This window comes from Anopheles arabiensis, chromosome X, assembly GCF_016920715.1.
Source record: "Anopheles arabiensis isolate DONGOLA chromosome X, AaraD3, whole genome shotgun sequence".
NCBI classification, from domain to species: Eukaryota; Metazoa; Arthropoda; class Insecta; order Diptera; family Culicidae; genus Anopheles; species Anopheles arabiensis.
In genome coordinates, this window is record NC_053519.1 from 12,312,501 (window position 1) to 12,326,351 (window position 13,851).

At 42.3% G+C, this 13,851-nt stretch overlaps 1 protein-coding gene and 1 long non-coding RNA gene across 8 annotated transcripts in view; one reads left to right on the top strand and one right to left on the bottom strand.

Moving 5' to 3' along the window:
- The window catches only part of LOC120905861 (histone lysine acetyltransferase CREBBP), a 26,965-nt gene extending 18,749 nt beyond the window's left edge, over positions 1 to 8,216 (bottom strand). For 2 of the 7 annotated variants that reach the window (XM_040317116.1, XM_040317110.1), the window contains exons 1-5: positions 7,658 to 7,976; positions 3,174 to 5,019; positions 2,725 to 2,857; positions 231 to 532; positions 1 to 93 (exon numbers count right to left, since the gene is read on the bottom strand). The exon at positions 1 to 93 is cut by the window's left edge and continues 7,708 nt beyond it. In XM_040317116.1, coding sequence (XP_040173050.1) covers positions 1 to 93; positions 231 to 532; positions 2,725 to 2,785 — 456 coding nt within the window. In that variant the 5' untranslated portion in view covers positions 2,786 to 2,857; positions 3,174 to 5,019; positions 7,658 to 7,976. The other 5 variants (XM_040317113.1, XM_040317115.1, XM_040317111.1 and 2 more) reach the window with 5 other exon arrangements.
- Positions 8,217 to 10,096: 1,880 nt separating this feature from the next.
- On the top strand, positions 10,097 to 11,572 carry LOC120905867. The gene is made up of 2 exons (XR_005739950.1): positions 10,097 to 11,159; positions 11,243 to 11,572. It is a non-coding gene; the product is annotated as an uncharacterized LOC120905867 (long non-coding RNA).
- Positions 11,573 to 13,851: the final 2,279 nt, after the last annotated feature.

Below are 13,851 nucleotides of genomic sequence, written 5' to 3' on the forward strand. Positions count from 1 at the left end.
CATTGCCTGGTTCATCGAGGACAGCATGCCGGGCGTCTTGGCACCGAGCGGTCCCATCCCGAGCATCGCTTGGCCCGGCATCGCTTTGTTCGTCTGGTGTGAGTATGTGCAGCATGTTTGTATGTGTGTGGTGTTAGAAAAAAAGAGAAAGAAAGAAAGAAAGCGAAGCCAACATTTAGTCCCCTGTACTTCGGAGCAACGACTCACGCGGCGAAGGAACGGTTGCTAACCTGCTGTTGCTGTTGCAGCATTAGGTGGTGCACCTGCTGCTGTTGCATTTGCTGTTGCTGCTGCTGCTGCTGCTGCTGTTGTTGCTGCTGCTGTAGCTGCTGGCGTTGGAGGGCGAGCGATACCTGCGACAGGTTGGAAGATCCCCCGCCCGGATCGTCTCCATTCATCTGTGATCCCGGACCGGGACCGGGCGGTTTATTCCCTCCGCTCAAGGAATCGACCCACGTGTTGTCGCCCATCAGCTCGTCCGGAAGATGGTTCTCCAGGTCGAACATTTGATCGAGCGTGGTTGCGATTACTTCTGGACGCGAAAGCCCCCCCGGAGAGCAACCCGTACATGGAACGTGTAAGAAGAGCATGAAGAGAGGATTAATAATGGCATTTTCTTAAACTGTTAATAACGGGGAGGGGATGATTATCGGCACATTGGGGAAATTCGTTGGGCAAGCGGTCTACACCAGCAGCACTTAGGCATGTCATTTCTGCAACAACAAAAAAAAACTATCAAAGGGCGAGGAGTAGCAGAACTAGTTCCTCTCTTCTGTCTTAAAAAACGGACATTTTCCGTTCTCATTCTCTTTTGGTAACTTGACATTCTCTCTCTACTTCTGGCTACCTCCTGCGCTGGATAAGACAAAGATTTCTTCACTTTCTTACTATCGTGCCAGACCGTATTCCGCCACAGGAATACACTTTCCCTTACCTGCAACGCATCGATTGCATTTAAATTGCAATTGTTTAAAGAAAATGGAAAAACTCTCAGACAATAAATGTATAGACCACCGTACAAACCCTTTCCGACTCTGGTAAGGATGTGTGAGTGCTAGTTGAGCGTACGGTTTATGTTGTGTCCTGTCTGGTTTTTGCGAGAGTGTGTGTGCTAGTGCTGGCAGAAGAAGAGCCAGCCGCTGAACCGGAATAATGCACTCACTGCACCACTCACCTCATGGACACACACACACATACATACACACGAGCGCGCGCGCACACGCACACATACATGCGGACGGACGCAGGCAGTGCAATTTGCAGAGACCATAAAAATGAAACTCAGCGCGCGCCTGTTCGGTGAAAAACTATCCTGAACAGTATGCGTGTTTTTTTTTTCATAGTGAATTGTTAATCCTTTTCATTCGGTCAAAATACAACACACCCCAATTGACACCACTCTGGCCGGTGATTTGAAAAGTTCGTTTACATTTGCCTTCGGTGCAGAAGTGGATTGGTGTGAGCGAGCTCTGCACCGTTCAGAATACAACCAATGCACATTGGGCAAACGCCTGTATAAAAATCGAAAAACCAACTTCATCGCAGGATTACACCATAATCATTTTCTTAAAATAGATACTTAAACTTAGTTGAAACCAAAATGTTTCACGTTTTTATCTTAAACTTACTGAGATATAGGCAATCAAAGTGTAAACTTTGGGTTTTTTGTCCTAACTTTGAGCTATTTTTCGACCGAACATAAACCATCATATTTTAGTATATGATGGTTAGATTTTGATAATCAATGTGTCGTTGGAAAGGTTTTTTGTCATACTTTGATGTTGTGTCTTAATATTTTGCAAAAACTTGTTTTTAAAGTTCACAAATGATTGAGAACCAAACATCACTGCTGAATTTTTGGATATTTTTATTTTGGAGAGTGATTTTTTTATGATTCGACTCGATTTCACTCGTGAGTCGTATATCATTGGAAAGATCAACATTTTTCCTACGCATTGTCGTTAAAATTAGCTGCGACCATCTGCGACCCCGAAAGTTATTAAACTTTTTCTTGAAAATAGCGCGAGCGATTTTGACGTATGAGCCATACACCACCAGTAGCCAACTACCTGTCATAAACGGACATTTGAAACAAACAGGCAGAAAACAAAGCTGAAGAGAGGAAAAACAGTTTGAAAAAGGTCGTAAGATAGGAATCGGCTCTTTTCCAAACAAACCATGAAAAACACAACTTTTTTAGTGCGTAATACTTTAAAAATTCGTTTTCAGTCAGAAACTTATTCCGCCTTCGTTTTAATTACTAACAATTATTATTGATGCTGTTAGCTGATACGCAATAATGCAATGTTGTGAGCGATAATTATTAAGTTTTTTTTCGCTGTCTTGACGATTTTAGTATAGGACTACCCTGTATAGTACGAGCAATTGTATTGAATGAAGAAAAATTGCAATAGCACGAGGAATTGATTTTCATCCCGGCGTTTGTATGGCGGTTGCCCACTGTGCAATGGGGTGGTAAACAACACTGTGTATGCTATCTGTTCTATTGTTTCCTTAGATTGTCCTTGTTTGCCTAGTATCCTACTCAAAATGACATCGTATCGATTTGGCATCCATCCTAGTTCCGTGAGCAATCGAACAGCTGCGTATCGCTGTGATGCTCACACACAAACAAACCTAAAATGAAGGTTTTTGAAATTTTGCTCTGGAAAGGGGAGAGGGGGATACATATATATTTAGTGACTTCATCTCGTGCGTTCTTACCTGAGTTTACTTCTCGGACTTTCGCCCGCTTCATTGGCGGCTCCTCCATGTGATCGGCCATTGTTTTTTCACTTTTTTATCACTTTGCTACCGTTGATAGAAGCGATTCGTACGTCTCGGCCAAAGCACTGTGCTGCTGTGCCGCGAGGCATGAAGATATATGGAAAAGGAGAAGAAAGGGAAAACAATCGTGTTAAAGAAGTTGCGTTCTGGCTTCGTTTGTTTGGTGATGGGTGGTGAAGGTAGTGATGATGTTGGTGGTGGAAAGAGAACGAACAAGTTGCAGCAGCATCGAAAAACGCACACAAACACACGTACGTACGCACGCACGACGGGGCTTGCTGCTGGTGGTGTTGCGCTTATTCCTTTTCTTTTTCTTTTTGTTCTGGGGGGGGGGGGGGTGGGGAGAGTGGGGTAGAAGCTATTGTTTCACCCCGGATTTAGCTTACCTTTAGCTTCGAATATTTCCTTCTTTAATTACACTTATTATTATTATTATTTCACTTTAAACACACAATTTTTTTTGCTTAAACTTAAACTAACTTTGCTCACAAGTTGCACGATCAGTAACTTCATATTTGAAACACTTTCTATTGCTATTGTTGCTGTACACCATGATCATCTCTCTTCCTCTCTCTCCCTTTCTCTCCTTTGCTGCTCCCACCAGATTTTCTCTTTGCCGTTGGTTGGCTGTGTGTGTGTGCGCGGGTGTGTGACGATGCGCTGCTACTAGTGGATTGTTGCGGTGAAGCTATTTCGTGTCCTCTCTCTCTCTATCTCTCTCTCTCTCTCGCTCTCTCGCGCACTCGCGCACTTTGCACACAACCTTCTACTACCTTCAACACACACACACCTCGGCCCGTTTCGCGTTCGCGTGTGCGCGCTCCTATTGTTTTCGGATGGATTGTTGGACCTACCGCCCATACACACTCACTCGCACTCACACACTTTGGAGGTGGCGGTGGGCGAAGGCGCTCTCGGGCTGGCGGTCTTTTCGTTTATTGCAGAGACGGCTACGGTTTGGTTGATCGTTGACGACGACGATGGTGAGGATGCGAATGATCTCGAGGATGCGTATGATTGATTTCTCGATCTTTACACGATGTACACTCACACACGCGCACTTGCCTGGATGCACAATTCCACGCCTCTCACACACAGCCCCAAGCTCCCCCAGGCTGCTCTCTCACATACAAAAACCAGATACACACACACAACGCACTGCCGTACGCTTTCACTACACAAGCGGCACCCGCGACACACGATGATTTCACGCGGCACACACACACACACACACTACAGCCCGAACGCACGCACACACACACGGCACACTGAGAGAATTGCCCACCTCTTCAGGATGTGTGTGCGTTTGTGTATATGTGAATGTGTGAGTGGGGATGTGTCTGTAGGCTGATTATCGGGCGACGAAGAGAGAGCGTGGCGCGCGCGCGCGCGCACACTCACACACACACACGACACTGCACACGAAACTACACACGCGCACACACGCGCGCACACGGGATTGCGATTGATGGAGATTGTAGATTTTGGAACTTCGCACACTTCACTAACACCGCTGCGCTTACGAACGCGCGCGCGCGCGCCTTCGACGCACACACACCGCGCGGCGTTCGAACGGGCCTGGCTGCTGCTGCTGCTGCTGCTTCTTTCTTTTCCTTTGCGGCGTTGTTGTTGTTGTTGTTGTTGTTGTTGCGTTGCCGTCGTCGCTCAGTGCATCGGCACCAAAATATAAAACGACGCGACGGTGCTGCTGCTGCTGCTGCCTGCTGCTACTGTGTGCTTGTGTGTGCGTGGGCATGCCGTCCTCGTTTGCTTCAGTGTCTATCGGGAGGACGACACCACACACCGCGTTTCCCTAATACTGTTGTGTTCAGCACACTCGCACGTACTGCAACTCTTGCCGCTACATCCTTCGGTTGTTGCGATCGCTACCACTGCTGCTGTTGCTGCACTTTCGCCCTTGCTGCTGCTGCTGCGGTGGAGGCCGACGTTGTTGTTCACACATTAAAACAAAAAAATAAAACAAACAGGAACTAGGCAAAACTCCCGACTCGACTGGTTTCGGCGTGTATGTGGGTGTGCGAACAAGCGCGCGCGTTATTTTCTCCCCAGCAGGGTTTTCTTTTTTCCTTATTTTTGTTTTGAAATTATTGCTGCAATTGCTGCCGCTGTTCCGCTATCCTGGGGTGTTTTAAAATATTGCAAACGAAATTCCTTCTCGCTTCATTGTATATAAGCCCCCCTTTTTTGGGTTCGTGGTACGGGGGAATATTCCTGTGAAAGAGAGGGAGAGAGAAAAAAAGAAAAACATTTACACTTTTCTTTCCAGGGACCCATACAGACTGTTTCAACTCTGCTGTTCTGTTCAACGAACTAAATTCAACCGGTAACCAACTAAACCAGACCAAATTCTCCAAAATAATGGAGGGTAAAAACAGCTAAATATCCTAAACATCCCAACCCAGAATCTTATCTGATTCTGATTCGCTGGTCCTACAATTTCCTAAAATGCTCCGGCAACCTGATGGAACGTGGCTTGACGCGTACGATGTGCCCCGATGGGACCGCTGGTCGCTCAGCACTGTTGGAATCAACCAAAACCATACAAAGAGACGTCGAGGCAGTGTATTTAAATTGATTTGATTGCCCTTTCTGGCTGTTCTGGTTGATTGTAGTTTCATTCGGTGCCGGGAAAGAAAGTAACCTACACTCATCTTTTTAATTTAATGTTAGAATTCCTCCGCGTCATGTTTTCCACCATGTGTGCACTAACCAAACAAAACCCACATCACAAATGTGCTGCCGTTGAATAACGCTTCTGCCTACTACTACTCTCCTCTGCACAATTCGCACAACACAACCGCTTCAAAACATTTATGCCCCCCACACACATCGATGCAGAGACCGACAGCAGCTTGCTTGCGTTTTTGTGATTGCACTTGTGCACAAAACACACACACACATACACGCCGCACACAACTGTCACTGCCTCACGTACGCACGCACCAGCACGCCAACATACAATAAAGAAAGGTCCCCACGCGCGCGCATGCCTGTGTATTGGTGTGCCGATTGGAAAACCAATAGAAAAGAACCAAACTGCACACGCAACTGTGTTATTGGTTTGCCACTGTGTGCGCACTTGTGTGTGTGTGTGTGTGTGTGTTGAACGGGGAGAAAAAGAAATAGAGAGCGAGAATAGGAAGTGTGTGTGTGTGTGTGTGTGTGTGTGTGTGTGTGTGTGTGCTTAGTCACACTTGCTCGGAAGAAGAATGAATAGCACAAGGGTGGTGAATCAAAAAGTGAGATTCGCCTGCAAAAAACCACACAACCATCATGAACCGCGCAAAACAATAATGCAAAATTTTTCGATGAAGAAAAAAAAAAATTAAAAAATAAATAAATGAGTTTTGCCCGACACTTACAATGAAACAATTGCCCACGCACATGCAAAGTGTGTTGTGTCGTGGTGATAAAAATAGGAGGGTTTTGTGTGTGTGTGTGTGTGTGTGTCTGTGTGTGTTAACAAAGTACAGAACCTCACCAGACATCATCAAGCCAGTAACAAAACACCTATAAACAGAGGGCAGAGAAAACTGTTTCATCCTACAAATGTTCCTTCCTATTGCTTAAGCTCACACAACACACATCCACGCACATATCGAACCCAATGATGCACACACACACACACACGCGCGCGCACACACAAACTGAGAGAGCGCATAAAACACATCATTTTTGATTCCGCATCAAATGCGCGAACCAATCCCTCCCCCTGCCCCACCCCATACACCCACAGTCTGGAAAGTATAAAACGAATTTTTCCATTTGAAACCAAAAAGGATCAAAATTATTGAACACACACACACACACACAAACACACACAATACCCATGCACAAACGCGTCGAAAATTTGTGTACGTACAAAGTGCTCGACGCGCATGTACACACACACACACACACATACACAAGCGCACGCACACCTTCGCACACGCGTACAAGAGAGCCACGATCGGTAGACACACACACACACACGCGCACATACACACAGACGGAAAGCTTACTTTCTATTGCTTCACTGTCTCACACACTCGGCACAACAATTTGCAAGAGCGTTATTTTTTTTTTTTGGTTGCCGTAAAACAATTAAAAACAATTCATGTAGGGAAAGAAAATTACCACTCGAAAAGCAACCAACGAAAAAATAAAACGCGAGATATTTCTTCCAAGAACCAGCGTTCACCGTTCTGTTCTGCTCGCTCGCTCGCTCGCTTCTCGCCTCTAGAAGCGCTACTGACGACTGAACGAAACGGTGCCCCGCACAGCCCGAGATGTGAACGAGAGCGGCCGAGTCGCGCGACGACGTCAAAATGGCGGCCCTGATGTTGCCCTGGTCTGTTGCAAGCCAGACCCGCTGCTGCCGAGGCCTGTCAGGAAAAATGTCTGACTGAGACGGCAAGCCGCAAAAGCGCTCGGCGAGCTGGTGCGCGCACACTGTTCGGCCCGTTTTTCGATCGCCCGCTCTCTCTCGCAAGCGGTCGGAGCTGGTTCACGTGACCTCGACCGTAGTTCCACGCACGGACGTATGGTGGCGCTGCGTTAGCTCAGTGTGCCCACCCTGTCAGACGGCCGGACGGCTGTACACGGCTGCCGTGTATGTGCACACACAAACGGCAGCAGCACAGCTCGGGCCACGCTCCCGTGTACGAGTGAGTGTGTGCGTGCGTGTGTGTGTGTGTGTGTGGCTGGAGTGCGTGCTGGCATCGCGGAGGAGGGTTAATAATTTTTTTTCGATTTTTTTCTCTCACTGCCTTCGCTCATCACCACAGTTGGGCAATTTTTAGTGCGTGAAAAAAATTCTGGCTACGATTTTTTTTAATCCAAGCACACCGTGAAGCGCCACTGTTCTTACCTTGCGCGCCTGTACGAGTCACTTTCCTTAACTTTGATGTAGCCACTCTTCGGCTCGGGCAGAATGACAGTCACGAAAACCCTAACTCGTCCAGCAGCTGCCTGGGGATACTGCACTGTGATTTGTGTGTACGTCGCTGCCAGACGTCTGACGCCTTTTCGTCGGACGGCTCGTGCCCTCTCTGTCACGCTCGACGTTTCATTCGCATGCTCTCGCGTCCAGCGGCTTGCGTACATCCACACGCACACACACACACATACACAAACTGGCATACGCACACAGCTACACGCACCGTGGTGGATCGATGGCAATACGACGGTAAAATGTTACCTTTTTAAAATTGGAAAAAATGTACGCACCAGTAGGCATTTGGGCCCCGGCAAACGGGGAAAAATCATGCTGGAGGTTAAGATTTTTTTCTATTTTTTTCTCCGTCCCCTGTGTTACTTACTTGGCGTGTTTAAGCGTGTCGTTTGTTTTCGCCCTATGCTTTTCCCGTGAATGTTTATAGCTTTGTTGCAGTGTTTTCGGTCGTACAAATACCTTGCGTCACATCTACAATGGTCAAACGTCAGGAATGCTCTAGAGCAGTTTGCAGACGAATCGCCGCGCGTTCCCAAGCAACAGCCAGTAAGCGCTGTACGGGGTGGGATGAATTGTCATTCGCTATTAGCAGAAGTCCATTGCACTGTTTCAACACGAACGTGCGGTTATTTTGGTTGCATAAATCGCGCGTGAAACTACATTAAAAAACCAAATTGTTAGTGACTCGGAACCGCTCGTGTATTTTCTGCAAAAATTGCGCGTGATCATTGGCGTAACCGTAACCCCTCTGGCTTGAACATTGAAATGACAGTTAAAATCCGAGCGCAACAGATTAAGCTTAAACGACTGGAAAATCAAATATCCACAGCAAAAAAAAAAAAAAGATTGATCCTTAGTTTCACTGGATTGCTCAATAGATGGCGTATTATAACTCATCATTATATTGCTGTCCTGTTCTTGCATGTGTTTTGACGAGTTTCATCTATTCATGACCTATATAGACTTCTAACTTTCCGAGCAAAAATCTATATGAATGAACGTATGGACAGATACGTGGGTATCAACACCATCGACTTTTACTCAAATCTCATTTATTTCGGTGGTGGTGTTTACATTGGAGTTTAGTATTTAAACAATCGTATCGCCGTTTTAGTTCTAGCGATGCATAACTTCAATGCGAAACCATACAACATCATAGAGGGAAGGAGAAAGCTCTCGAAGCGAGGAAAGCTCCACTGGTTGGGTATCCCACCAACAGATGGCGCCATCAGCTTTTTGCTATTTTTAGAATAAATCAGTCGTTTGCCGTTTGCTAAACGAAGTCTTTTTAGATTACTTTTAGGTTAAGAGCCTGAGTCGTTTAGAACCCGTTTAGTGGCCGTTTAGTGGATATGTGGCACTTAAAAAAAGCCCGCTTACGCTGACAACATAGAAATTAGAGCATATTTTATGTATTAAATTATCTTTTTATCATATTGCGTATTCGCATAGCAAATGGGACAAATGCTATGCACGCTGTCACAACCAAAGCCTTCATTTAATCGCTACTGTCGCATTTTCTGCAGAACTGGGCTCCTTTTTTCAGCCAGTCACACGCGATATTTCCCCTTATGTTTAGAGTCACTGAAATGTAACGAGTAAGTCCACAGCGATGCTCAACCCAAATAAATGGTCTCAAAAACTAAAAATGTTTTCTGGTTCATAATTAATAAATTCCTTAAGCTTGTGAACCATTCCCCTCTAGAAATAATCTATAGTGGAACGCCTTTTATCCGGGCTTATCGCAACTCGACCGAACCCGGATACTCGAATATGCCAGATAATGGGTCCAAATATTATTTTTTTTTATTACAAACTCGTGAAATATTTTTTTTATAATTTGAATTATGTTATAGTAGCCTAGTCGGTTTCTTAAACTTCATGTTTGTTCAATGAGAATATTTGAATTTTGTCATAAATTGAAGTGTTTGTGTTAGGACAATGTGTTCGGATTATGTAAGAAACAAGCTATATCTGCTATAATTAACTAATTTCGCAGTTTTTCAATGTATGGCAAAGGCACACCACTTTGTCTTTCACAATGTATGTGTACAGTTAGTACTACATATTTGTTCAAAGAAATGTCATATTTGGAAAATCGTGTATCTCCGATCCCACATAAATTCATTGTGCATTTCCGATCCCAATAACTACGTTCTTGGAATTCTTATAAGTATATTATATGTTTTAAGCGCTGCAGACAAATGTTAATCTTCAATCAAAATCGAATATCTTTGAAAAATATTATTTAGAACCTACTGTTTCTACTTTGCATTACAGCACCACCGCAATTGGTACAAAGATTTGGCTATTTCAGTGTGAAATTTGAATTTCATACGTCTTTCAATTCCTACCTCCAATTCAACAAGACGTCTTAACGTCAACGAGCTGGTGTGGTTTTGGGAACACGGATGTGAAGCATATTTATATCTTTAGTGAAGTTACTCCAGAGAGAAAAAAGCGTCATAAAAACGCTCAGGATATAGTTTCTTTCTAAAAAATTGCACGTTTTCTGCTGCTATTAGATTTTTTTATCGATTAATCACAAGAAAAAGCAACATTCCACTATTAATCAGTACTTCATCAATATCATTAGCTCAAATCTTATGATAATTGATTACACAAAATAATAATGTAAAGCTAATGTAAAAGCTATAGTCTAAATTCATTTGTACATCTTGTAGAAGCAATCCGGTTTAGTATTGTAATCAAAATGATTAAAATAATATTTGGTGGTATATTTTGGAATCCCTTTTTCGCCTTTCAATATAATGAGTCTTAAAATTCAATTTAATTTGATGAGAAAATATAAAGGTTTTGAAATTAGCACGATGGAGGAAGCATTTATTTTGAAAAAATAAATCGCCAATAAAATTGTATCTTTCTGAGACCAAAATGCTAAGTATTTTACTAATTACAGCGTAGCTTAAAGTAAAAATAAGGTATATGCTTTGCACAGATGTGTTCTCGCAATTAACGTTCAAAAATGGGCATAATTATCAAAATATTATTGGTATTGAACAAAATAAATTATCATATGCCACGTATTTTACATTCGATTTAGAAAATAAAAACTATCATTCATTTAAGTTATCCGCAAACCGGGTGAAAATAGTTAAGTTTTTTCTATAATGTAGCAAATATTCGACGTGAATCACGCACAGCAATTATTGTGTATAGCATGGGTATAGCCATAGATGTTTACAAGAATCGCTTGACAGTTGAATCATATTTGACGTAATCGCCACCAAGCAGAGTCACAACAAAATTGCAGGTTTACTGCCAGCAATTCGCTTACATCGGAAACTTTTTAGCGTTTTCATAATTTATTTTAGCTATAGTTGAAAGATGTAGAAAGACTTACAAGAAACAAAGAATACACCATGAGGCACGATTTCATCAAAAGCCAAGAGTTACAGTGCGTGATGTACAAAGTTTATTAATATTAATTTATATTAATTAATAAATAATTTCTTTGAACTCCTGTTTTTTACATTTTAGCAGAGCGGACGCAACGCCGAACCTTGATGGCTACTCTGAAAACAAGAATTGTGAGCGATGTATAAGTCAGATTCCTATAAATTAGAAAAAATGACTTGATGATTAATACTGGAAGAGATGGAATGTTTTCCAAAGTCAAAGTTTAAAGTTAAACCAGCGAAAGATAATCTTTACTTTTACCAACATCTTCAATACCTATTCGATAACTGTTTACAATATTCCACTGTAGATTTGAAACAATGCTAGAATTCTAGCATTCCATATGTTCAATGAAAACGAAAATTTAAAGGGAAAATAATTTAAATATAATATAATCTGTAAATAGTGGAACTCCTCATAATGACTCCTCATTTTTTGCATAAGATGCAAATCTAAATACTCAACAAATACCTTTTTCAACGAGTAAAATCTCACAAAACCAGCAATATCGTCCTTATACACTTGTTTTGGCGCCGATGTGAAATCAAGATCATTAACCTTCGTTTCTATGACCAAAAATACAGCCTCATCTTTATGCCCACAAACCCATTAGGTAATACATTTATAAGGGAATTTGTATATTAATTGGTCATAAAATGTCTTATTTAACTTATTCTGTGCAGCTATAATAGCAATACTTCTTTTTATGCTATAAATTTCTGATGTATGGCTTTTAGTAACGTAAATTGAATGCACAGCAATTAGTTCAACTGACACTAATACACCGCCATGGCTTCCCAACTGTCGTGGCAATCATTTCAATCTATGTGACTTTAGAAGAATATTAGGAGCTAGAAAACTTTTGGAATAGATTCTATGGCATTGCTACACATATCATTACAAAATTAACGACTAACCGAAACCAAAATCTTTTATTGAATGTATTACCTATCCGGGTAGGTGGTTATAGAAGTAAGGGGTTAAAGCACATTTAAAAAATTGAAAAAAATCTGAATTTTTTACCAATATTTTAAAATATGTTTCTCTAGGCATTCTAATTTTTTTGGATCGATTCGATAATCCAATAAAAAGTTAGCATAAAAAGAATAAGCAAAACATACCCGGGTAGGTGGTTATAGAAATGAAGGTTAAAGCATGATTCTTTCGTTATTTTTGCTTATCGCTCAGGTAGATACGAGTTTTGATACTAAGAATCGCGCCAAAATGACTTGTATGAAACAATGGAATTTGTCATATTCTGGAAATATTAAAGAAGAGTGATAGGAAAAAAGAAGTTTTCGTCGGAGTCGATTCCGGCTAGCTCCACAGTTTTATTGAATCGATTCCAGATAGTAGGTCCGAAATCAGTTTCCGGAATCGATTCCGGAAACGGAATCGACTCCGTAATTGGTTCCGGAATCGGATCCAGAATTGATTCCGGAATAGGAATCGGTTCCGGAATCGACTCCGGAGTCGGAATCGGTTCTGGAATCGACTCCGGAGTTGGAATCGGTTTCGGAATCGACTCCGGAGTGGGAATCGGCTCCGGAATCGAAATCGACTCTCGAATCGGAAATGGCTCTTAAATTAGAATCGGCTTCCAAACGGAGTCAGTATTGATAGCCGCAAAAAATCAAAACTTACTTGAAAAAGATCCATTCTCATGGAGATTCCCGGACTGATTTCGCTTCTAAAACTTCTTTTTTCAAATCAAGAACTAATTCACATTCCGGAGCTAATTCTAAATCTAGAGTCAATTATGATTCCGTTATCGGGACAAATTGTTATTTCCGCGTCAATTCCGATTCCGGAGTCGATTCTGATCGTGGAATCGATTCCAGAGCCGACTCGGGAATCGGCTCCGGAGTCAATTCTGAAATCGGTTCCGGAGTCAACTTCGGAATCGGCTCCGGAATCGGATCCGGAATCGGAATCAGTTCCAGCATAGGAATTGGCTCCGGAATTGATTCCGTACACGGAATTGGCTCCGGAATTGATTCCGATTACGGAATCGGAATTGGGTAGGTCCGATTCCGAGCCCCCACCACTAGTCTAAAACAATACACCGTAAGTGTTCTAAGAAAATGGATGAATAATAATGATAAGGAAATGGTAAACCATAAATATCTTTCTAGTTATTAGTATTATGATGACATTTTTCATTGCTTCACGTTGTAGCAGAATATCCTGGAACCAATTATTAATTACATAAATTATATGGAAAAGAGGCTCCGATGTCCGATAACGAGTTTTTCGTACAACTAGTGAGTCGCTGGAACGGATAAAACTCGCTATGTGAGCGTGTAAAATCGTTAATCGAACCATTTTATCTGGTCATGTGAGTTATCTGTTATAAAGATTTCATTATAATTTCTTTTACGTCAAAAAAAAAATACAATTCGTGCTAGGGTAAATGTACCTATAGTGGTGGTAGTACCAATAGTGATGGTATTGCACTAAAATGCGGTTCATACGGCAAATTAAAAGTAATTAAGTTATTTACGTTAGTGTGAAATGTTCTTTAGCCTTTTACAAAGGGTTTAAAAGTTAAATGAGGCCATTCCGTTACTTAGTGACCGAAAAATCCATTATTTTGTGAAATGTGTCAACATTTTTCCAGAATCCTTAGGATTTCATAACGAAACTCATATTTCTGTTAACGTTCTAAATGACCACATAACCACGCAATT